This window comes from Nicotiana tabacum, chromosome 13 (assembly GCF_000715075.1).
Source record: "Nicotiana tabacum cultivar K326 chromosome 13, ASM71507v2, whole genome shotgun sequence".
Classification (NCBI taxonomy): Eukaryota; Viridiplantae; Streptophyta; class Magnoliopsida; order Solanales; family Solanaceae; genus Nicotiana; species Nicotiana tabacum.
In genome coordinates, this window is record NC_134092.1 from 67,666,146 (window position 1) to 67,692,913 (window position 26,768).

The window sequence follows — 26,768 nt, forward strand, 5'->3', positions numbered from 1 at the left end:
TAAAATAGATTTTAAGTTCAGTCAAGAGATTGTGATTAGTTATTGCATCTCATATAAGAAAATTATATCTACTCCACCGCTACCTCGGAGCAAGCGACATCAACTGAAACTAACTAAAATATGAAGTAATACACTTGAACTAGTTAATGGCAATTAATTACGAGTCAAAAAGTCCGTGTGATTATCTTTTGTGTTTTCACGTGGGTTTTGGGTGGGCGGGAGTTGGACTTTTTGGTTATCAAACCCATATTTAAGCTCAAGGAACCAAGAATAATATCAGATACAACTTACATACATGTATGACATGTACTATTGACTGCCTCTTCAGTCTTCCACTATTCACAAAAGTAAAGGAATAGGTCCTACAATGCACAAAACTGTCCCAAAACTAGGACCATGAACCAGACCTGGCCTTACAGAACTACAACTTGCATGACTAAAGGGCAGCCAAGAAGGTGAAAGGAATAATACATCAACTGCTTGGGCACCAAGTGGCTTAAAAGTCAAAAACCAAAATCATACTAATCTCTACACAGTAACTTGCACTAGGAGATCCATCGCCTTATCTGCAAGCATACTTTGTAAAGGAGCTAATAACACGAAAGGTTATACAAAACAGGGCGTACTCTCAACGTAACAAAGTGAGCCAATCTGATTATCTGAAGCACAATAAAGTGAAGTTAGTGGAAACAGAAAATTACCAGTAAAGTACTAGAGAAGAACGATCAGAAAGGAGGTTATTGTTAATTCAAGATGTAATCTATACTACATTAAAAGCACAAAAGCCCTTAGCAAAATGTCGTTCGTCTTTTTACCCTTTAAAAATAGAGCTCACATTGATTAAAATAGTCATTTTATTAATTTTCTAATATCTAGGATTTTGAAATCAACTAAAACTTTATTTATTATAGTAGGAAATCCCAATATTTAGGACATTTAAATCAACTAGAATTTTTCTTTTATAATTCAAAATCCTAATATTTAGGAATCAAATATAACTATTTTTTACGTTAAAATACATTTTAGTAATTCAAATTTCAAAGTTTAAATATCTCACCACTAAGCATTAGATTTGGGTTCAAGACATACTACTTTTTAATTTAAAGTATTGATTCGTCCATTTATTTTTTTTGTCCGGTACTATTAATTATTCTAAATGGAAAACAAGATGAGGAATTAGAGTTAAAATAAGCCAATATACGACTAATATAAGGGAATTAATTTCTACTTCCTCCGTCTCAAATTATTTATCGTAATTTCTAAAAATAGATAATTCAAATTATTTGTCATTTTAAAAATTCAAGACACAATTAATTAATTAATTAATTTCCATTTTATCCTTAGTAGTAATTGTTCTTGAAGATGGAGATGGCACATAAATAAAGTAAATGTTCAATGAAGAAAGATTATATTAAAGACATGAATAAGGGTAAAATAGTCAAATTCTTTCTAACTAATATTTTTTTAAGGGAATATCAAATAAAAATACGACAAATAATTTGAGACGGATAAAATATTTATTACTAATCAAGAGCCTTTAAATAGGTAGAAAGATGGTGAATTTGTTAATGTTATGAAACATTTATTTTAACAACAAAAACATAACTCCAACCAAACAAATAATTGGTCAATGACAAAAATCTCATCAATTGATAAATGATGATGAACGATTACATATACAGATTTATTAGTATAGAAGTTGCACAAATCTACAATGTCATTCGTCTTTTTTATCCTTTAAAAAAAATCGCATTGGACAAATATGTAATTTAAGTTACTTTCCCAATATTTAGGACTTTAAAATCAAGTACTAAATTTTTTATTATTGCCTAATATTAGGAGTTCGAGATCAACTAAATAAGGATAAAACATATTAAGAAAAAAGAAGAGAATATAAAAAGTAAAAAGTGAGTTTCTTTTCAATGGACAAAAAAAATTATATATTCGTATAAATTTTTGTGGCTATATCGTACAAGGAGAATTTTATCGTGCAAGATCAATTTGGATCCTTTATTTTCCTTTCCATACAAAAATATTTTCTTGGTTGTTTAAATTATATTTTATTAAATTGTTTCAAACCTATAATTATTTCATGTGTTAATTTTCCTAATATTTACCTATTTAGGATTTTCAAATCAGTTTTATTTATCGAATATGTATTATTTGAACCATGTCAGAAGTCTTAATATGTAAAAATTCAAAATCAATTAAAATTTTAATAATCTTTTACAAATTATTTCCTTAAGCAAATATTTAATTTATTTTGATATAAATTTCTATTTTTTAATAATTTGTTCTTCTTACATATAAATATATTTATTAATTGACGCGACACACACGTGGAACGCACGTACACTAAAACTAGTTCTCTTTAAAGCAAGAGGCAGCAAAAATTAACAGACCTAGAGATTAATTGTTTAATTATGTGTGACAATTCGTAATGAGCTAAGTTGTAGAAAGTAAATGAAACCACTGTACGCACACAATAGTAACAACAACATACCCAGTGTAGTCCCACAAGTGGTGTCTGGGGAGGGTAGAGTGTATGCAAACCTTACCCCTGCCTTTAAAAAGGCAAAGAGGCTGTTTTCGAAAGACCCTCGGCTCCGGAAGGAGAGAGGGGAGGGGCAATAACAAGCAAACCGATCTGACAACCAAAGCAAAAATACAAAACTAGCAAAAGGTAATGCAATCAAAAAACCAAAATACAAGACAACAGCAATTAGTAACAGAAGACTAGGGGTACGAAAAAAACACGGAAGGCACCAAGTGGTGTATGAAAGCTACTGCTACAAACAAGGACAACACTCGACCATCTAACCCTTTACCTTAATTCTCAACCTCCACACCTTCCTATCCATGGTCATGTCCTCAGTGAGCTGGAGCAACGCCACATCTTGCCTAATCACCTCTCCCCAATACTTTTTCGGCCTGCCTCTACCTCCGTTGGCCCTCCCATGCCAGCCTCTCACACCTCCTCACTGGAGCATCAGTGCCTCTCCTCTTCACATGCCCGAACCATCTAAGTCCGCCTCCCGCATCTTGTCCTCCACAGGGGCCATACCGACCTTATCCCGAATAACTTCATTTCTAATTTTATCTAACCCGGTATGCCCACACATCTACCTCAACATCCTCGTCTCCGCCACCTTCATCTTCTAGACATGGGATGTCTTGACCGGCCAACACTCCACCCCAATAGTAAGAACCTGATAAAAGTTATTCCCTATGATGACTTGTCTGTTCAATCTGACTGTAGTATGACTGGAACGCTCAACACTCTATTGATATAGAACACTGGAAAGATTCACGAGTAACCCTAAGGAGACACCAAAAAATGATCAGGCATTATCCTGATTCGACAATGGGTCGAGTAGGCATCTTGAAAGGACAACCAAATCTCTTAATTGATTTGACCTCCCACATTAACAAGTTCAAAATTCCAACATGAGGAGGCCATGTAACAGCGTCAACTTTTATTGTGATTTTAAAGATCTATGAACGAGTTCCATAGTTGGGAGTGGGGGCTAATATTTACAAGACAGCATGGTTCTTGCCCTCTTAGATCATGGCAAAGTCTATGAGTTATGAATCATCTCAAGTATATAATCAAAGAAATTTGATTTTAAAAGAATCAATGTGTACATGGGCTCAACTTTTATTGTGATTTTAAAGATCTATGAACGAGTTCCATAGTTGAGAGTGGGGGTTAATGTTTACAAGACAGCATGGTTCTTGCCATCTTAGATCATGGCGAAGTCTATGAGTTGTGAATCATCTCAAGTATATAATCAAAGAAATTTGAGTTTAAAAAACTCAATGCTATCTAACTAACCCCTAGACTCAGACTTAATAAACAAGAAAAATAAGGAAGACATAATATGAGTAAGCAGGATGAAGCGAAAACATCAAAATTGAGCAGAATATACAGAAACTACCTCCGTTAAGCAGGTTGAAGATTTTAGCTCTCCTCTTCCAGAATCAAATATCAGCGACAGCTATACTATACAAGTACACGCCAATTAATTTAGGCATGCAGATGCTTCAGAGACAAAGTGGGATGAGATACTTGAGGACAGAAGTGTTCCACGAAAACCTTCTTCAGTGTTTTGTGCCTCCGTTTTCTGGCCAGAAAGCTCATCTGAAGATGAAGTACATAAATAAAATTTAACTGATCAAGTGCAAATCTGATCTAATTCCTACGTCAGCAAAAAAATGAATTTGGTCAAATAAAAACTAAGGGGGTCATGGGACATTAGCTGATGTTACCATAAACCAGCGGTTTTCATGTGGACTGGTTTAATAAAATGCCAAGCTAGCGGGATGTTGTACATTAATCTGATCGGTCGTACTGCAATAATGCAGATATATCATATGATGTAATTCATACTCTTCCATATGCAAAATGTTTGTTATGGATTGTTAATGCTAGTTAGACCTTGACATTGTAATAATAATACAATAACAATGCAACAACCTATAACACAACAGATCCTAAAGAATTGTAAGAATACTACATACGCATACCATTTCATGAAATTCATGTGCAATATGCTAATATCACATAACAAAATATGTACATAAGATAAAACCCCAAAATGTGTACTTGAAATTAAAGGGAGAATAGATGACAGAATTGCAGTTTTTAGGAGCGGAAAAGGAGAAGAATGTACAGAGAAATGTAAGAGCTGGCTATATTGCTTGGACTCGGGTGCGGGTATCAGATATAGGTGTGGATCTAGAGGTCGGATTCTTTATCACATAAACTTTACGATTCAAGGGGTACGGATCCGAGTGCGGATACGACCAATAAATGTATATTACGATATATATTACATATTTCGATTAGTTAAAGTTATTGAACAAAAACTAATAAAACTTAATTCTTTATAAGCATCTAATATTTTATTTGTAAGATATCTCGCGTAATAGAAAAGTAATACTTTATATGACTATATATATATGACATAAACCCAAAAATCAAACCAAATACCCGATCAATCTATACTTCTCGGTTGTAGAATGTAGTCAAAGTACCCAAGGCATGTTAACCAAATCCGGTGTGGATCCCACACACCCACACCCATCTCGTGTCGACACGGGTGCGGCAGGGATTATGAAGAGTCTTGCAACATAGAGAGCTGATAAAGAATGTCATACTTAAGATAACATAAGATTATTGTAGTCCACCTAGAAAATCTGGACATCCATTTGGCATTGCAGTATTACCTGCAATATCACGATGCTCATGAATCTCCGAATCTGTAACCCATAGTACATCTCCGGGGAATATATTCATGTCAGCAAGACAAGCAGATTCACCATCAATAACCAGAGAACCTTTGTGAAGTACCTGATTTTCCTTGACAATCTGCAAAAGTAAAAACAGATAAATTCGTCTACCAGAGCCCAGATCAAAAGGGAGAAGTCCATAAAAACAACTGCAGACAACATCTCTGTTCTTTTGATGCGAGTAAACTGCCATCACTCTCAAAGCACAAAAGAGCAAGTGAAAACAATCGTTGCTGGATCATATATCTGCTATTTTGAACAAATAGCTATATAAATGAAAGCACAACGATAAGAATTCCAAATATGTTACCAATAAAAAAAAACGAATATGTTAAAATATGAGATATTACATGTCAACAGAAAACTTGCATACCACACAAAGTAAATACAGACATTATTATCAGAATTCAGATACGAACCAAACAAAAAGAACTAAGGCATAGGCCAGAAAAAATGTCTCTATCTAATGACATAAATAATGAACAACCATGTTATCTTGTATGATTGGCCTTTTATCGTCTCATATGCTTGAGATTAGAATCTACCCATGAAGGTCAACAGGATGCAATTGGGCTGAGGCACCTAAGTTTTCCTTCCTGAATCAGTTTTCTCAAACAGATTTCAAATTCAATAAATTACAATCTATCACATAACTTTGAAGTTTCTATAGCATCAATAGGGTGTTCCTAAAAGGCCTAACCGTATTTATAACATTATTTTATGCTAGTATTTTCTTGATATCGACTCCACCAATGTGAAAGAATAGCTTGTTCCAAGTACAGATAGAGGAGTGTTGTGATTGAATGACTGCCATCATACAAACAATCAAACTATGATTTTTTAAACCACTATTCCCCTGTACAAGACATTGCCCTTCTGAACATCTTTCAGATTTTAGAACCTACTCCTACCAAACTAGTATCAGCAAAAAAAGGGCTCACCTCATAAACAAGCCAGCCATGGAAATAAAATTAAGAATAGGGATATGTTCAAAAAGCAAAGGTGGCTATACCCCAAAAGCTTCCCATATCATCATCTTCAGCTGGTAGACAGATGTGGACCCAGACACATTCAAGTTTACTGAGTTTCCAAATGCTGTCTTCCTGGAACGCTTCGAGGTCCGTCGATTTGGTTCCAAGCTGTTCACTGATGCTTCTAGAACTGATTTTGGAGGTTCCTTGCCACGAATGAAACAGACACATATATCCTCATTGGAATAATTGAGCTTCCTCATTAATTCACAGCTTTTCCTTTCATCAATGCACTCCTCACACACCTGGAAAGCATGAAATTTAGGATTAATATCCATATTCAATAGAAACTCAAAATGCTTCTTCTTGAACCTTCAGCAGAGACACAGAATTACACCTCCGTATAGGAACTCGTCATTTTTCTTCCGGCTGATGTCAGCATGCTCTAAGGGATGTTCAAGTATCACGCAAAGTGCTTGTGTTGGATTCACATTTTAGACAAACATAGCATCAATCCTGTAAGGGCCATATTTCTACAACCTGGAGGCAAAACTATGAGATTTGGTATTCTAGCTCTTCCGAGCTTCTCAACTATGACAAAGCCCTTTAAATCCTACGTACATGAACCACTTCCTTCTGTGATAAGAAATCCCTTACTCAACTGCGGAATCATCATAACCTAAGGTATTCCATTAAAACCACTTGCATAGCATTACGTTTCAATTAATAGTAAATCCATGAAATCCAGGATATCCTGAAACCAACTACAGGTCACTGCTTAGAAACAATCGGCCTGAGTTGTTAAAATGATTCATCGCTGCCATTAGATAATTACTTATTCTGGCCAGTCCCTCAACCCCACCCCCCCCCCCCCCAAAAAAAAAAAGAATTTTAAGGGTTCTAAAAACAGTGAGAGAGAAGGGAAAAGGATAAGTTAAGGTAAGACATGCTCTAGACCTAGTTATGCTTGCATTACTCTCCGGCTTATAAAGAATATGGCACATATATTTTTTTATGATAACCGAGAAATCTTTGACAGCCATGGCGCACAGTTCGAAACTTGGTGGATAATGGGCTTGACCATCTACCCTTTTCCACTTAAATACCAAGCTTTGGTTGTGGCATGGATTGAACCCGTGACGTGTGCCTAACTCACACATCATGCGTTGCGTACCACCAGAAAAAAGCCCTGGTGGCAGAACATGGACATAAATTCTTTTCAAAGATACAACTAGCTGATATTAGGAAGTGTAATGGGAAACTTTTACCTAAATTTAGTATATCGATCATTAGCTCAATAAATTATGTCCAAGTTTAAATGACGGAAACAAGAAGAATAAATGAAATTACCTCTAGTGAAATCTTAATGATGGGTTTTCTAGACTCAGGCCCAGCATTCGATTCGTCGCTCAAATTCATATGCTCCTCAGAAATGGCCATGTCTTCACTAGATCCAAGGAATTCATTCCCCAAACAATCAATTTCAGCTGTAATGCCTTTTGCCTCTGTACCACCCCAATCTTCACAAAATAATTTCCAATCGTTGTTGGTGATAATTGTCAATGCATCCGTCTAAATTCCACAGCCAGAAATCAAGTACTCAGCAAAAAGAATAAGAATCAAAGAGTGGAAGAACATAAACATAAAGAAAAAGGAAAAAACAAGAATATGGACCTGCTTAATGGTGCACGGAGATAAACAAAATCAGACATGACTAATATGCCTGCCTGAATAATATTACAATTTCATCATGGAAACATTACCGTTCTTTATGTTAATGAGCTACTGTAATGGACTTTGACACGAGTAAAAACAAGCTGGATCAACAACATATTAAAGTTACTTTGAAGACTGTTAGATAGTTATGTGTAAATAATCCTAGTCCGATATGTAGTAGAAGTAAAATATGTCCTAGTCTCATATGTAGTAGGAGTAGAATATGTACGAAAGAAGTAGAATATGTATTATATATAGGGTTTATTGTATCATTGTTAAAAAATAAATTTTTTTCCCGTGCAATCTCACATGGTATCAGAGCTTCAGTGAGAAAATTATCGATGTGCGTCATTCCAGTGACATCCGGGAAGAAAGATCTCATCACCGTGCAATTCCAGCAACTTCGTCTTGTTCCCAGGGTTCATCATTGCTATTGTGGTACTGTGCATATACCAGTACCACCATCAAATCTGAAACCCTTGTGCGACCAAACCCCAGATATTCCAGTCCCATCGGAACAGAAAAGTCAGTCACCGTGCGTCTTTTCGGTTGACAACTCAAGATTGATTTGTGCTATTTCCTCATCGGCAAGTGTTGTGCGAAAACCAACACTATCATCTTGTTCGGAAAAGTCCGGCGAGTAAATCCCAGTCAATCGCTCTGGCAGAAAGTCCCTCACGTGCCTCCACGCGCCGGCGCATGGAGCACTTTCCAGTTAGAATTTTCAAAAATTTCTTTAGGACAGTTGTTTTGTGAGGTGATTCCAAGACCACCAGTACAATTTCCTCAGATTCCGAAACTTCGTAATTTTCCGGCGAGCTACAGTAATCTTTCCGGCGCGTGTGAGCCATTCCGTCCACTTTTTGACAAAACGTCTTCAGGATAACATACTCGTCCAGTGATTCCGAGCCTGCCCATATAAATTACATCAAATCCTGACAACTTTTATTTTTTCCGGCATTAACAGTGGACTTTTTCTGGCGTGAACAGTGGTTTTCCGACGTGAACAGTAATTTGTAGAAAAGTTTCTGTTTTCTGGTGGTGTTTTAGAACCTATTTTGTAGTGCGGAATTCGATTTGGTCTCGCTATTTTCACCACCTAGTATTGTTACTCGGGGGAAGTCTAGTGGCCTTGTATGTCGCTTGCGCCAGAGTTTCCTCGAGTCTGGTTTGGTATGTTCAGCACAGTTATCCAGGAGTTGGCATGACTCGTAGTGAAGTCGAATGATTAGCTTACAGATATTTTCACCAAGTCCCTCACTGGTCCTCGTATTAGTTACTTATATAACAAGTTCGGTACATATGATTTGGATGCACCGGCTTGAGGGGGAGTGTTAGATAGCTATGTGTAAATAATCCTAGTCAGATATGTAGTAGGAGTAAAATATATCCTAGTCTCATATGTAGTAGAAGTAGAATATACCCTAAAGGAGTAGAATATGTATTATATATATAGGGCTCATTGTATCATTGTTAAAAAATATATTTTTTTCCGTGCATTCTCACAAAGACAAACAATAACTTGGAAATACATTATAAACTTACAGCAGGTGACTTTTGGAGAATACTTCCACGTTTGCAAACCAGATCAGGAGGCCTTTCAAGAAGTCTTGAATGCTGTTCACAAGAACCATGGCTTAGCAAGAAATCAGAACGTTATTTCTTTATTTCTTTACATTTCCTTAAACGAGATTTCAATAAATTACAATGAATCATCTTTCTGAAGAACTTATAGACAGTTTATAAGCATTTCAAACTTCAAGGAGTACAGAGAGCACATTCAGTTTATCTATCCAAACACACGAGGAATCATCTCATGCAATACCTGAAATTTACTCTAGGAGGAAAATAGCTAAATGCATAAAGCTTGTGTAAAGTACCTTTGGATGGAATATGCTATTGAAAATTATACCTTTTCACACATCAGCAAATCAATGACGGCATCCAAAGTTTCAGGTTCAGCACTAGGAGCACTTTTGCCACTTGCATTAGAGTAGCTTTTCCATTTAGACAACCAAGAAGATGGTAACAAGAAGTATTTGGAACCAGGAAGAATTGGTATGCTTTTACCCATTGCTAATCTCTCATGACTTTGCCGTTGCTTGAGCTTGAACCCCCTGTACCATATAAATACTGTAAGCAACAAGGTAACTCTAACTCCAATACCTTAATAAGTTGATATGGGACCTTAGAGTATCTTCTAAGCATGCAACTTCGGTGAGTTGACTGTTGCATTGAGCACAGGGCTCAGAGTCTAAAATGAAAGTTGAACAACCCACAGCGTCATCAGGTTTTACTGCCATAGCAATCTCACGAATAAAATTCCAAAGACTCTCGGGTATTAGCACACGCCTAGCGCCAGCAGCCTGTTCAGGCATCAGCTGTCCATGTGGACACCTTATTGAAGCTGTTGGTCCAGCATCAGCATCACAAGGAGAGTCTACAGTCTTCCGTCGGAGCCACTGCTGTAACCTACAGAAGGAACCAAATGAATATCAATAGACATCTAATATACAGAGACTAAGACATGTTGAAAACATATGAAACACAAGATGATGCAACTGCCACATTGCATGAATAGCTTCAATATCTCGAACATGCAAACTTCTTTGACGATTAGCAAAATTGGTGAACTTCCTGAAATTAAGATCAAGACAGTAAAAGAAAGCAAAACTGAATGGAATAATGTACACAATAAAAGAACTAATATTAACGTTTAACGTTTATTGATACCGTCAGGAAGTTAAGCCAAACGTCCCATGTAAACATACATTGGACTTAACATGCCTAGTGTGATGCCAGAAGTTTTTCTTAGAAAGGTCATTTCAAATCGTTTTGTACCACTTTTTATAGTTAGTAACTAGACGATGCAGGTTACATTTGACTATAAACTCTTTTTACGGGTAATCACACTTTTATTCAAATAACTTCCCAAGCACTAAGTGCTAGATATCCCACATTAGACACATCTATACAAGTTTAAACAAGTAATACATTGCATAGTCGTACCATGTCTTTGATATGTAGTACAACTTCCCATCTAGACAAACCCCTGCAAGTGCTGCTTCTGCAAGTTCTTTCATTAATGTTCTTCGATCCCGGTAGTTATCTGCACGGGCCATCGACCGAGCCACTTCAAAGAGGCAGTCAATGCAGTAATCATCCTTGGCCAGCATTGGTCCTCCACCGTACTGGACTAGCACGCATCAGATAAATATCAGGAAGAAATAGCATGCAACTTAAAGCTAGTAAAGGAGAATATCATGGAAATCATAAAGCATAGATAATATTCAAATTCCTGAAAAGCAATTACTAGTTACAGAATAATGGTTTTTGAGGTTATCACGGAAAATGTTTAAACAAAACAGTAAAGAATACTAGTTCACAAAATATTACCTTAGAGAATAACATGGTCCAAGCTTCACCAGACAGCCGCTTCATAGAGCCAATCTTTGAAACTGGTACTTTCCCATGTGTGCATTGTAAGGAAGTGTTGTCAATGATTCTGTAATACACCAAAAAAGACTAATGACTACTAAATAAGTCGTTTACCTGACAGGTTGTTTTGATGAACTAGTTACCGCGGGATTCATAATAAACAGATTGTTATGTGGAGCGACAAATAATAACACATAAATTGTTATGCGGTGAACAATAATGAACACATTGTTATGTAGTGTTGGCAACACGAAAGTCAAAATTAGCTTACGGGTAATTTTGTCGTTTTAGGTACATATGTCTAATACATATTCTTATTTCATATTCTATTCAAAATAAGTAATACAAACAGCATTTATGCACAGCTTATGCCAGTAACCAAACGTTGTTTTTAGTATGCAAAGCTGTTTTAGTCACGTATAAGTTTATACTGTTAGCTAAACATTGAACCTAAACATTGAATAAGGAAATTCTCAGTTTTATGCCGAGATAAGTCTCTAATATTGGAAAGCAAACAAGCCCTTAAGGTCCATACTTCCAATAAAATAAACTAGCTACATCATCATATAGTATCTCTTCTACATTAGCATGTAAGAACAGCACCAGAAAATACAGGATAATCTTTAATTTAAACTGAATTAAAGATGACTGAAACCTGTATCATTGCATACTTTAGACCACTGCATTATGCATATATTAAAGAAGTATATCTTCTTACTATAATTTAAACAGAATGTAATGGTTTCGCTTATCCCGGCGTAACTTGACTAAATCTTAATACTAGTTTTTCCTTTGAGAAATGAGTAGTTAGTAACAATGTCATAGAATAGTAGAAGATACAACAGAAAGTGGTACAAACTATAATGCTTTACATTAAGAAATATTTTTGAAATAATAAAACAGTAATCAAACAGAACTCTCTTGAGAGCAAAGAAGCATTAACTGAAACCCAGGGAATACCAAGTAGCATCTAGTATATTCAAATGGAACTAATGTAATGGCGCATATTTACTTACACACACACAAAATGAGATATATATACATGCATACATACATATATACAAAGACTTTTACTGATTTTATGGGATGCCCCTGAAGGGACTACAGTCACTACATAAACTTTTAATAGACTCATTCGACTTAGTACATGCAATTGTCATTTCCAATACTTAAGGCATGCAGAAGAAATTAATCAATTAATACAATACCCAAGCATTCGATTAATACAGTATCAGAAGCATCATCAAAAATACAATATCCAAACATCATGATCAACTAAATACTTTAATTCCATAAGCTTTTCAAATGAGAACAATAATTCATTCAGAAGTATGTTATTTCATTTTCAATTATTAGTCATTTTCATCTTTATAGTGATAAGCAAAATCCTATTTGCTTTTCTTTTTTTAACTTGAAAATTTTTGTCCTGTATTCTATGCGGAAATAAGTGCATGTCGTAAATTTCTTTTCATGTGATCATTTAGAATATTTTCTGAATGTGCTAAATATTGATTAAAGCTTTTTACGTTTCTTTTAATGACGGTGGTATACAGGCCAATTTACGTACACCTCGACTAATCCATTGGACAACCTAGTATAATCTACAAGTTAAAGTATCGAGTTAAACCTACCACACCAAGAAAATTACAGATGGGCCCACGCTGAGTATTGTAACTGGGATTTAAACCTAAGCTCTCCAGATTGTTACTCTTAATACACCAACTACTCAACAATCCTTCTAGAACTAATCACGACAAAAATTATCGACAGTGCCATTCACATAAGTAGAAGGAAAAGGTCCCATGAAGAAAGAAATTATATTTTCGTTTATCAATTACCTTAAAAAGATTTACACTATGAGACGCAAAAGGAAAAGGAAGAGCCACCAAAGGAATTGAAACTTACGATGGCATGATGTTGTCTGCCCATTGACGCAGCCAATCCATAGATATCCAAAAGTAAGATTTTTCAGGTGATTGGACTGCAGCTTTAGAAAGGATTGAACGTACCTCCTGCCTCCGCTCAGTGATGCAGTTCAGCTCAGACTCCTTCCTAGATTTGTATTGGTTACATGAGTCTATATATGAGTCATTCAATGTTTCTACCTCCTCATAAAGGTGGGATGGAAGATGACTATCAGCTTCTGAAGATGTACAAGCCTCTTTTTTCGCCTTATCATCACTAGAGTCAATTGACATTTTATCACCATTCTTTGTACGTCTAAGGACGTACATCAGCATATAAGCATCGCAAGACGAGAAGGTCTTCACCTCAGTGACATCAGTATTTGAGGCTTGCTGCTGCCCACCAGCAGCAGGCCCATTTCCATTCTCGAGGATATTAATCGCATCAGAAGAAGAGTGGTCAAGTGGCTCAGTTTGAGAAGGCTTGACAGCAGAATGAGAAGAACCTTTACCAAATGGCTGACAGCCTAAATTCGAAACATGTTCATCATCAAATTCCCACCACTGCTGTGTATTCTCATTTTTAATGTGCGCAACATAGTGGCCACTATTTGCAGCAGAGCCTTTGTGGATCAGTATGGCTGACAAGTCATATATTAGTTCGGATTGGAAATGCTCAGATATCCTCCGTGTCATATTCAATTCTTCAGGAAAATAAAACGCAGATGTGATTTTCTTCCTCGTTGTAGTCTAGGAAAATAATGTATGTATCAGATAGAGCCCATAAAAGGAACAGATCACAAGCATCTAAATAAATAAATGAATAAGTCAACTTCAGCAATAATTTGGGTAGTGAAGCAGAAACATATCAAGAGTCACATTCTTACTAATAAAGGACTACTCTAATCTTTTCCATTATTCAACTCAAATCAATATATGCACCAAAAGTTGGGGAGCTTGGAAGGGTAAAACAACATATACAACATCTATGCCTCATTTCCAAACAAGTCGCTATCAGCTATATGAATCTCACACCAACATTATACAAAATACAAATTAAATAAAAAGTACTAGAAGTTCTCTATATTTTTATTGGCATAAAAATCTCATATAGAGCCAAAAAACTCCTAGAGTGCATAAAAGCTAAAGTAAATGTACTAACGTAACTAAACCATATTCCTTACTAATTGGTATCACCTATATAGAACTTTTTCTTTCATTATAGGAGCCTGGAAGGGTAAAAGCATTTAAATCTTTTTCGAATCAAGAGCCCACTAGAGTTTCTACATGTTAAGTAGCTACAGTCCAACATTTCAAATTTCATGAAAGCCATCAAGCATCTAATTCATCACTTACAGCATAGAACTATGACCAAGCAGAAGAGAGTCCACTGCACATACAGTGATATAAAATTGCTGGGATAAAGCTCTACAACGAGATAAGGAATTTAAGAAACTTCCCCCCGTGACAAACGAACTTACAATTCCCAGCAGAGAGAGAAAAGGGTTTATGAAGAAGCAACGATAGCATCATTACCAACCTTTAGAGAATATTATGGTATATTAATCAACTCTAATAATCACATGTAGCAACTTCTCTATGTGGTCTTATAGAAGGACTAGCATATACCGGTGAGGTGTTTTAAATACTTTACATACATTTGGAAGGAAAATGCAACGCTTGAGCTGGAAATTTAGGACTGCAGGCAGAGAGCGCAGTTTAATGCTACGGGTAGCATCAACTCGGGTGGCACATGAATCACAATAATATTGATTATCTCCTTGAAGCTCCTCCACACTAAGATAGTCGTCCAGACTCTCGTCTAAACTCTTCATACCCTTGACATTCAACTCCAGTTCATAGAAGTCTTCAATTTTTGATGAAGCTTCAGATTCATTTCCACATTTTGAGCACCTACACGTTAAATAGGCACAAGCAACCAAAAAAAATTAGGATCTCCTAGAAACTCCGAAATGTGAACGCAGAATCAACCACAAAGAATTAAACAAACAATTGCTTCTAATCTAAAAGTTAAAAACCCTGACATAACAAAGTGGCAGACATATAAAAGATCTGATGAACCCTGATTTTGAGAAGAATACAACCAGGAGAATCAAGGATGACAAATTCCTTGACAAGAGATGTGACGTAGTAGTTAGCACTTGCATTGCATTAGAAAGGAGGGCAATGGAAGCATCACAATGTAAATGCAACAAAAAGTTCTTCCGCACTAGATCGGGGAGTTGCAATTCCTTATTTTCTTTTTCCATAAGGGGCCAGACATGCTTTTGGGTGTCCGGGCAAGTGCAGTCAATAAATTCTGAAATGACCATTCAACCTTCATTATTTTTTTAATAAAAATAGTAAGATTATTGATGTCAAAAACCAACACTAAGAATGTGCTATGATTGCAAGTTAAAGATATTAAGAGGAAGCCAAAAAAAAAAAACGACTGTCTATACAAAAAAATTGTTTGATAAAATTGATTAAAGGGCAATAATTATTTTAGCACCTATCAACGAAAGGCTTGGGTGGTCTGGACAGGGAATAAGCTCCAAAACATACAATGAATTGAACTATACACGATCATCAGCCAAAAGCTTCTTACTACTTATAAGCAATTGAGACCATGTATAATTCTGGTTAATAGTAACAAACTGGAAAGGATGTAGCATGTGAATTTAGGGGATTTAAAAGCTAGTAATTTTGGTGTGGAGGTGATGTTCTCTTCTGTCTTTGACAAGATAGGCCAGGCTCATTGCTAAACTTCTCCACTGTACACTTGCTAGATAACAAAAATTTCCTATGTTGCTATATACCAGAGTAGCTAATCTAATCAGATCTTTTTTGATAAAGTATCTCTTTGATCAGATTCTGATAAAGCATCTTATCAAATCTTTTTCACGTTTCAAAGTTCTTTCTTGGGAAAATTCTTACTTGGGCAAGAGCTTTAATCAGATGAACCAATTTACTTTTGCAAATCATCAAGGCAAAGTAGAGTCTACAAATTGGCTATGTTCTTCAACAGAGAGTGGAGATACTGTTCTCAAGTATGAGCTCACAATAGAGTGATTTGAACTCCTTTTGCTGGTGATCCAGTCTAACACACTAAAAACCTCATCCAATAGTGAGACCCCTTCCTCTGCCTTTAATCTACAAATGTACCGAAAATTTGTTGTGGCATTGCCATTTCAGTTTAAGAAGATGAGAGATAAGGTTACTTATATTAAATTAGAAGAAAATTTTCTGTATCATACATTTGTGACTCCACCAAACAATCAAAAATACAATGAAAGGCACAACAAATTCGTCCCTTCTCCATTCAGAAGTTTTAACTCTTTGTAATCACAAGAAAATACTATGAGTGCCATTCACAGCTCATGATCCAGAAAAATAAAAATAGAAAAAAAAAGATTAAACTGATAGGCCACCTATGTCAAAAATTAAGTAAAGAATAAGAAATCCAGGAGTCATGAAAGGGTTAGAGTAACCGGTCTAAAATATCAGAAATATCAGTATTTAGCGACAGTTTTAGTGTTGTCAATCCAAGTCTAGACTTACTTAGTCACATGTGACACACCTCCGCGGAAAAGATCTTGGACAACTGTTCTGGCCTTCAACACGCTAGACCGGCTCAAACATCGCTCAAGCAGAGAGAAGAGCAAGGTCAGAAACTCATGACTATCCTGCTGAACACCATTATCTAGCTCTAGAGTTTGGATAAATGGAGCAGAATCTACATAAGCCATTTTGCTCAAATGTAACTTTGCAAATAGTCGTGCTAGTTGGTCTAACACAGGTTGTTGTTTCAAAACATCTGGTTCAATAGAGAATACACCCTTCCTGAATGACTTATTCATGTACAAGCATTGCAGAATACTGTTAGCATAGCATGTCGCACCCAGATTTGTCAAGCCAGCAGGTGTCTCTGGGGATGCACGACGATCATCTGAAGGATCAGGACCAAGAGCATTGACCACTTCAGATGTCTTCTGCCATAACCCAGATTTGCGACTTCCATTTGGTGGTGGAATCAACCCACAAAAGCAATTAGGATTATCCTTGGTGTTGACACGACATCCTTGGCATGCAGGTTTCGATATCATGAATAGCTGATTAACATCATCTTCCGTCACTTGGCTGGTAGATAGAATATTTCTGCAAAGAAGACAGCAAAATTTACCAACTAAAAAAACAAATAAACAATCACAGAAACAAAAGAGAGATATAAATTGGATTCTCCTTGAAAGGCATTATAACATCACTTAGGTCCAGCATTCAAATATTCAGTCATTACAGTATTTATGTCACTTCAACAGAAGGCAAAAGAGCACAACATGTTGAAGTAGAAAGTATATTCCTTGAGTTAGGGCTTACTGATAAAACACAAGAATTAGGTACAGTAGTTTATTTTTATTCTGAAGATGATAAAAGGGGTAAGAGGATGAATATGTCAGCTCAATATTGAGCTACCCAAGACCTTTTCTATTGTTTGGTTCTTGTGAAACTGAATTTCAAGTTCACAGCAGTTGAATTCATATGAATCAAATTGAGTATTTGGTGGCTCACAAAGTACAAGAAACTCATCTATCTCAATATTCTTGCCATCTATAAATATGTACTACTATATTTACAAAACCCCCCACAATATGGGATTACACTGGGTATGTTGTTGTTGTTGTTGTTGTTGTTTGTACTATATTTACAAAACCAAAGGTTGCCCAAATTCAATTAAAAATTATTATTTGAAAACTTTCCAAGAGATACCACATTTGAATCTAAAGAGCCAAAAATACTCCGTCCTCGATCCCCACCATCACTTGCAATACTACAGAGAAACTACAAGAAGTTGGATTTCCTAGTATGTCTTTTTCATTTTTGGATAAGTAGAAGGATTTCCTACGGTGTCTTTCATTCTCCTACCATGAGAAGAACTAATAAATCTGCTTTCTTACTGAAAATCGGGAAAATAATTTTGCAGGAAGGACCTCTTCTTATCATTTACATAAAAGGGCACATTTGTCCCATGGATTGCCTCCCCATCATCCATTGGGGGCAAAATGGGGTACTACATTCTTTTTCTTCCGTGCTAAAGATTTCATTTCTATCTATAAAAGGCTGTAAACGCAAATTATCATTACAACTAGGTCATCACAATCTCTGAAGGCATATATTTTTCTTTCCTGAATTACAATCTCAAATGCGCATGTCCAAGAAATGAGAGCTTATTATGTAACACGATATATTTTATGAAAGATCAACAAGGGCTGATACATTTCCATGACTTATCTTAGCTGCAAATTTTAATTCCACCGGATTAACCAATTCCACCCGTTTCCATTCTTAAAAAATTTATGACAATAGTGTCCGGGCCAACTTGGCACACCTCGACTATTCTATTGGTTACCTGCTACCTCCCACTAGCATAGGTACCAGGTAATTCTGCGTACCAAAATGCTAAGACAGATGGGATTTTCTATTCTTTAATCTCTGTGCTACACTCTGTTATTGTCAAAACATTCATGTTTCGAACATTGATCTAAGCTTGTTTAACAGAATCAAATGTCTTTTAACTCAAATGTGCTCTTTTTAGATAAAGTAAATACTTATTGATTTTGTAGGGAAACTCTTTGCACAAGAAGAACACCTGCATTTTGATTCAATATGCTGTACTAATGAAAGTTATGAAATGATAATAGTAGGGGGGGAATATCAAAAAAAAAAAAAAAAAACCTAAAAAAGTCACTCCAGCTTGGTCAAGAAACACGCTAAAAACACGTTACAAACTCGATCAAAAATCAAAACAACGGCATTGAACATAAATTAATTTGTAAGATATCCACAATCATAATAGCAACAATCAATATAAGAAAAGTTCACCTGAAAATTTCCGCAGTAGCCTCAGCAGAATCATCCGGTCTATTCCTTTTATTTTTACTGCGAGTATTCGGACGATGATGCCCCATCTTCACAACAGTAAAATATTTAATCGGCACAAAATCGGCAATTTAGCTTCTGATCAACAATAAACTCCGTCTAATTTCGGAAAATTTATAGTAAAATCGAGTCTTCTAGTGAATCGAAATTCAAAAACCTAAAGAATTCAAGCTCGATTTTTGGAAAGCTCGTACCTGAGAGTTTTGGGAGTTTTTTAGGGTTTTTTATTTTAAAATACATTTTATTTTGATGGGGGGGAAGTCTTTCCAGTTTCCCCTGTCTTTTTATTTTTCTTTTCGTTTCTTTCTTTTTGTGGTTTTAGGAGGGAAAGATAAAAATATTCCACTGAATTGGGCACGTTATCACCAGTTTCGTTAAACCCGAGTTTGTTGGGAATAAATAAAGAAAATTAAAGAAAATGGCTACTTGTTGGCGAATCACTCTTGGGACCTAAAATTGAGTGATACACAAAATTCTGTGAATGCTTAACATGTAATGGGGGAACACACAAAGCAGCTTATATTTTTCGTCTCCCAAATGGAACGTGTATTTTTTTTTTCTAGTCCATCCAGAATAATATTTATTTTCCTTAAATATAGATCTTTTAAACATAACATTAAACATGTTGACTTACCAAAAAATAGAACATTATAAAAGCAAAGGATCTTACCATGCTGGTGTGCTAACTTTGGGTCCAATATCCACTAAGAGGTACAGACAACCAATATGCCCTTTACCCTTTTCACGCTAAGATAAACGTTATTATGGTAATATTTAATGAATAGAACTAAACTGGTACTATTCCTGCATAGTTGGTTAAATGCATGCATAAATAAACATAATATTGTGGCAGGATAGTTGTAAGCATAATAGATATTCTGATTTACAGTCAATCTTAGCCTTTGACTATGGGCCCGCACTTCGGAACCCAACAAAATTTATAAAATCCAATAACCCATACACTCACGAGTCTAACCATACCAAATTTATCAAAATCCGACAGCATTTGGTCATCTGAATCCCCAAAATCTACTCTCCAATTCTCAAGCCCTAAACCCCCAAATTTCACTTCAAAATTTCACTAATTAGGTGGAGAAATTAGTGGGGAAATAAGTTTTATGATCCAAAACGATTACAAGAAGCTTAACTCAATAATCACCTCGAATATCTTCTCCAAAATCGCCTAAGTCCGAGTCCAAAATGTTGAAATAAGACTAAAATTGCGAACCCTTCCTTATAAACCTTCTGCCCAGACTTTTCGCATCTGCGGGCCTATTGTTGCACCTGCGACGCCGCATCTGCGGTGAAAATGCCGCTTATGAGGAAGTCACTTGCACCTCTAGGACCCGCACATACGCTCTAGGTTCCGCACCTGCGAACGCGCATCTGCGGACTGCGGAGTCAATCTCTCCTAGATGCCCCCGCACCTGCGTCCACTTGTCCGCATCTGCGCTATCGCAGGTGCGGGAATTTCTTTGCACCTGCGACCCCTGTCCTCCATGGCCTGCTACACTTCTGCGGCCAATTGTCTGCATCTGCGGACTTGCATCTGCGCCCGCTCTTCCGCAGATGCGGAAACACCAGAACCAGAAATCTTAGCAAAAATAAAAAAATGCAATTAAATGATCTTAACCTCGTCCGAAACTCACCCGAGCCTCTCGGGACCCCATCCGAATATATCAACAAATTCCATAACACGATACGGACCTACTCGAGGCCTCAAAATACACATAACAATATCAAAACGATGAATCACACCTCAAATCAAAATCTATGAACTTTGAAACTTCAAACTTCCACAACCGATGCCCAAACCTATCAAATCACGTCCGATTGACCTCAAACTTTGGACACAAGTCACATTTAACATTACTGACCTGCTCCAACTTCCGGAATCGGAATCCGACCCCAATATCAAAAAGTCTACTCCCGGTCAACCTTTCCAAAATTTTAACTTTCGCCATTTCGAGCAAAATTCAACCACGGACCTCTAAATCACATTCCGGACGTGCTCCTCAGTCCAAAATCACCCAACAAAACTAACAAAACCATCAAAATTCCAAGCCGAGGTCAAATGAGAAAAGTCAAACTTGGTCAACTTTTTCAAATTTAAAGCTCCCTAGTTGAGAATCATTCTTCCAAATCTGTCCCGAATAACCTGAAAACCAAACCGACGATTCACACAAGTCAAAATACATCATACGGGGCTACTCACGCCCGTAAACTACCGAGCGAAGTGTAAATGCTCAAAACGACCAGTCGGGTCGTTACAAAAAATCACTCCTATAAATACAAAACATGTAATTAGCTCAAACTATATCAATTATGACTAAAAATATGTACTAGCCACTTTCGTGCTACAACAAAACAAGGTTAATTAGAATATGATGAATATGACATAAAATACATAATTTATCAATACCTTTGCTCAATGAACCTTTGGAATGCTCGGTCAAGCTTAATTTGGTTGAGCAATTTTCCTCTTCTTTTATATATTTTTGTCATTTCAAATTGTAACGACCCGATCAGTCATTTTGAGCATTAACATTCCATTCAATTGTTTGTGATCTTGAATAGCTTCTAATTATGTATTACGACTTGCATGGAGGGTTGGTTTTGATTGTCGGGAAATTAGGGATTGATTCGTAAGAGTAATTCTCAATTTAGAAGCTTTAAATTGGAAGAGTTGACCAAGATTTAACTTTTGAGTAAACGACCTTGGATTCGTATTTGGATGGTTCTAGTAGGTTTATATGGTGATTCTTGACTTAAGCGTACGTCCGTATTCATAATTGGATATTTCTAGAAGTGTTGGCTCTATTTGGCGAAAGTTGAAAATTTGAAGGTTTGAAAGGTTTATAGGTTTGACCGGGAGTTGGCTTCGATGTTACCGGGTTCGAATTGTGTTTTGGGAGTTGGAATAGGTTTGCTATGTCATTTGAAACTTGTGTGCAAAATTTGGGTTTATTACGAGTTGTTTATATGTGTTTCGCATTAGTTTGGAATTTAAAAATTTGAAATAGTTCATTAAGCTTGAATTGAGGCGCAATTCATGATTTTGATGTTATTTTGTGTGATTTGAGGCCTCGAACAGGTCCGTATTATATTTTGGTACTTGTTGGTATGTTTGGACGGGGTCCCGAGGGGCTCAGGTGAGTTTGGGGTGGTTTTGGATCATTTTGAACCACTTTGTGATGGCTGACGTTGTGGTGTTCTATTGTCATCGCGTTCGCAATCAGTATGTCATGTTTGCGTAGATGGTTTTGGGTCCCTAGTATTTGTTCATCGCGTTCGTGATGAAGAGATCACGTTTGCAAAACTTCGTTGGTCAGATGGGGTTTGGGCCATCGCGTTGGCATGGATAATGTGCGTACGCGAAGGCCTTGCCAGTGTTGATGTACGCGTTCGCGAGGGAGACATCGTGTTCGCAATGCGTAGTTGAGCCGGAGGCAGAATTAACTTCGCTATTGTGTATGGTACCACTAGCCAGCACGTATAAGTTGTCATTTTCAAACTTTGAGCTCATTTTATCATATTTTGAGATTGGGAGTTTGGATTGAGGCGATATTTGAGATGATTTTCACCCTTGGATTGGGATAAGTGTTCTTTACTCGGATTTGATTATTTTTCATGATTCCATACTTTATTTTGGCATTTTATTGATGAATCTAAAAGAGAAATTGTGGTTTTTTTGCAAAACTTATCTAAACTGAATAATTGAGATTTGAACATCAATTCGGAGTCGAATTTGGATAAAACTTGTATGGTTGGACTCATATTCGAATGGGATGTTGGAATTTGTGAGTTTAGTTGGGTTCTAGGGTGCGGGCTCGGGTTGACTTTTCGGTTGAATTTGAGTATTTGATTAAAGATTTTACCTTTATCATTTAGGTTTGATTCCTATGGCATTATTTAATGTTAGTGAGTTGTTTTTGGCTAGATTCGAGCTGTTCGAAGGCCGATTCGTGCGGGAAGGCATTTTTAAAGTATTGATTTGGCTTGTTTGAGGTATGTGTCTTGCCTAGCTTTGGTTGTGGGAAGTTTTCTAACTAATTGATATTGTTTGCTATATGCGGGGGTGATGTATATAGGAGGTGACAAGCATATATATATGTGCCATGGGTATTCATGCTCGGGGTAGATTCTAGCTTACTATATGCCTTGTTTGGTTGTGTGTCTTACTTGATTCTATGTCTTATTTAATTAATCGACTACGTGAGTACAATAAACCATGCTAAAGGAATGTTGAGGCTATTGGTACCTTAGGTTGAACATGATGAGCAAATTTTGAGATTTATGCTAAGCTTTCCCCGTAGGTAGATACATGTAGGTTGTGATCATACATTGGTACTTGTTCTTGTGTTATGCCTTGATTGGGACGTGTGCACTATGTGACACATATGTGATCCTTTTATATGATTACTTGAACTTCGTTGCGATATCTGATTTTTGCCGTAGTCATATTTTATATGTTGAATCCCATCCACACTTTTGATGATTATTTCCTTGTGCACTTTATTGATGAGTTATAAGGGTATGCTTCTTGATGATGATTTTTTATTTTGTATTGTTTTTATTGTGGCACATGCGACACATGTGGACATGTTTATCGGAGCGATAAAGGTGACTATTATGATTTGTCAGGGCTGAGCGATACGGGTGGCTATTGTAATTTTGTCAGTGCGGAGCGATACGAGTAGCTATTGTGATTTTTCAGCGGAGCGATATGGGTGGCTATTGTGATTTTGTTAGGGCATAGCACTACAGATGGCTATTGTGATTTTGTTAGGGCGAAGCTATACTGGTAGCTATCGTGATTTTGTGAGGGCGGAGTGATACATGTGGCTATTGTGATTTTGTCAGGGCGGAGTGATACAGGTGGCTATGGAGATTCTTGTGGGCATGAGTTGCCATATGTTTGTGTTTCTATTTGATGACTTGTTGTCTAAACTAGATGTTACCTTGATTTTTGCAAGTGAATCCTTTATGATTTGTCGTGTATTTTACATGTGTTACACTGCACCTAACATGTTAAACTATGTCTTTGTGGTTATTTAATGATTTGGTTGCCAAGATGGGATTACTTAAGTTGAGTTAACATCTCATGTTTCGATGAGTTGTTGGTAGCATAGCAGATTGATGTAAAAAGAAGGTTGTCAGCATGCATTGATGCACTTGATTCTAAAAAGGTTCTCTTGAACATGTTATTTGGTAATTGGTACGGAATCGGATCATGTTGGGCACTTTTATTGTTGATATTTATTTATTATGTAACTGTCTATCTAGAATATTTTCTTTGTGTTATACATGTTATTGAGTTGCACGGGTTCTACAAAGTGAGTATCGTTTAACTTAAATCCCCCATTACTACTTCTCTGTGATTAGTCAAGATAATTACTGAGTACATGGGGTCGATTGTACTCATACTACACTTATGCACCTTGCGTGCAGATTCTGGAGCTGAGTAGCTGCGAAGATGGAGCTTTACATTAGATACGTACCAGTATACCAGATTCATGCTACCTTTTATTCATGGTAGCTTAAGATTTCGTTTCTATTTATGTAATATTCAAGCAGATATTGTATTTATTTCTCACCTCAGTTTTGTAAATCTAAATCATAGTGGCTCATGAGTTATACTACCAGTCATTGGGTTAGTTGTATTAAATTCTGTTGCAGTCTTATTTATAATATTAATGATTTTCTCATTGTAGTAGTAACTTATATTGTTGGCTTACCTAGCGGATTAGGTTAGGTTCCATCTTGACATTGGTGGGATTTTTGGGTCGTGACAAGTTGGTATCAGAGCTCTATGTTCATAGGTTCTATGAGTCATGAGCTAGAGTCTAGTAGAGTCTTGCAGATCGGTATGATAACGTCCATACCTATCTTCGTGAGGCTACAGGGCATCTAGGAAGCTTCCCTTCTTTCTTCCTTATCGTGCGGCTTTATTTCAGCTTGGAGCTTATATCTTCGATTTTCCTTCATTCTCTCGTACGTGATGTTGCGCACTTAATATCAGCTATTCCCGGCGGCTTGTGATGATGCAGATAGACTACAAGGGGATATGGATGCTTAATTATCATCTCGATATGTTGTCTAGACTTAGAATACATATGTGTTTATAGATCTTTCAGTTGTTCATGTGTGAGGAATGAAATTGATTCTTATTTCTTGTTGAAGAGTGTAGACTTAGGAGGATTAATTGGTTGCCTAGTTGTTGTGACCATGGTAGGGTCATGGGAAGATGTTGATTTGAGGCTAGCCATTGGGTTATCTCCTGCGAGAAGATTTGAGGTTGTGCGTTTCGTATGAGGTTTCTATGAAGATTTGTTCCTACTATTTGGTGGAGTACATGTGCTACTATCAGAGATCAGATAGCTTGAGGAAGTGTCACGCCCCGACCTTGGGGAGCACGACCGGCTCTCAACCGAGATATCCCAGTCAAGCAAGACTACTTGATGCCTTCTACCAGACCTTACCCATGAATAAAGTGAAGATGCATGCCATTCGTTAGACAATGAGAGGATTTCATAAACACACCAATTTCATTACCATTAGTTACTTAATTTACAATTCCAAAAATAATACATTACACGTGCGTATTTTTGAAGTGAAAACATGTGTTACAAGTACAACATTTCAAGTTTGACTTACCCAAATCAAAATACAACCCACACTATGTATACGGAGCCTCTAATGGATACAAAAGAGTAAAATGATGGTGTCGGAAACAAGGCCCCGGCTATACCTCAAAACACCATACATAAGGAACAAAAGATACAAGACCCTGATATGAAGTGGGGCTCACCAAGTCAGCTGAGAAGAGGGTGTATCGCTATCACTGATCGGTGATGCCTGCTGTGGAACCACTTGCATCCATTAAAGATGTAGCGCCCCTAGAAAAAAAAGGACATTAGTACATATGGAATAGTACTAGTATGTAAAACTAAACACTCTCTCGATGAATCGAGTAACGGTACAAGGAGAAAGAAACATGGAATCAATGAGAGCCTCAAATAATATTAAGCATCAAGTTAAGAGAAAGATAAGTTTTTGAGTAAATATCATTATTTTTAAGTTGGGAGATATTTAGCATCGATATAACACCGTGTGTTTTAGCACGGAGTCCGATCTCGGCCCGATCGGATAAGCCGTCTCACCCAAAGACATCCAATCACAACACCACCCTGTTTTTAGCCCGGAGTCCGATCTCGGCCCGATTGGCTAAGCCGACTCACCACGATGCTGCATTGGTTGACATCACATTCCGCTAGCAATCATCTCATCCCAATTAAGGGGAATAATCTCCACACATCATTCCGGGGATTTACCCCTCAATCACACCGGCACGTGTAGTTTCGGGGTTAGGTTATTTCAACCTGCCCTTCCTCGGTGACTAAACGATGCTCCCAAAATATTTATTATATAAAGGAGTTGCAACTCATTTCATAATCTTTCACGCATTCTTTTCATTTCATTGGCACTATTGGCCACAAGTGTAGTTTTC

At 36.8% G+C, this 26,768-nt stretch overlaps 1 protein-coding gene across 5 annotated transcripts; it reads right to left on the reverse strand.

Annotated features, from left to right (window-relative positions):
* Positions 1-228: 228 nt before the first annotated feature.
* On the reverse strand, positions 229-19,567 carry LOC107792534 (ubiquitin carboxyl-terminal hydrolase 26). Of its 5 annotated transcripts, XM_075228018.1 has the most exons (15): positions 19,202-19,567; positions 16,883-17,479; positions 14,980-15,235; positions 13,323-14,071; positions 11,376-11,484; positions 10,989-11,170; positions 10,167-10,451; positions 9,892-10,096; positions 9,525-9,596; positions 7,614-7,835; positions 6,661-6,803; positions 6,305-6,568; positions 5,230-5,371; positions 3,939-4,141; positions 229-659 (listed from the first exon to the last, which is right to left on the reverse strand). In XM_075228018.1, exons 1-11 carry the CDS (start codon positions 19,285-19,287, stop codon positions 6,774-6,776), a joined length of 2,793 nt encoding a protein of 930 aa, XP_075084119.1. In that variant the 5' UTR covers positions 19,288-19,567; the 3' UTR covers positions 229-659; positions 3,939-4,141; positions 5,230-5,371; positions 6,305-6,568; positions 6,661-6,773. The 5 variants fall into 5 exon arrangements, with proteins under 5 accessions (XP_075084119.1, XP_075084118.1, XP_016470244.1 ...); XM_075228017.1 differs by lacking the exon at positions 6,661-6,803 and having other exon boundaries at positions 3,939-4,124; XM_016614758.2 differs by lacking the exon at positions 6,661-6,803.
* Positions 19,568-26,768: the final 7,201 nt, after the last annotated feature.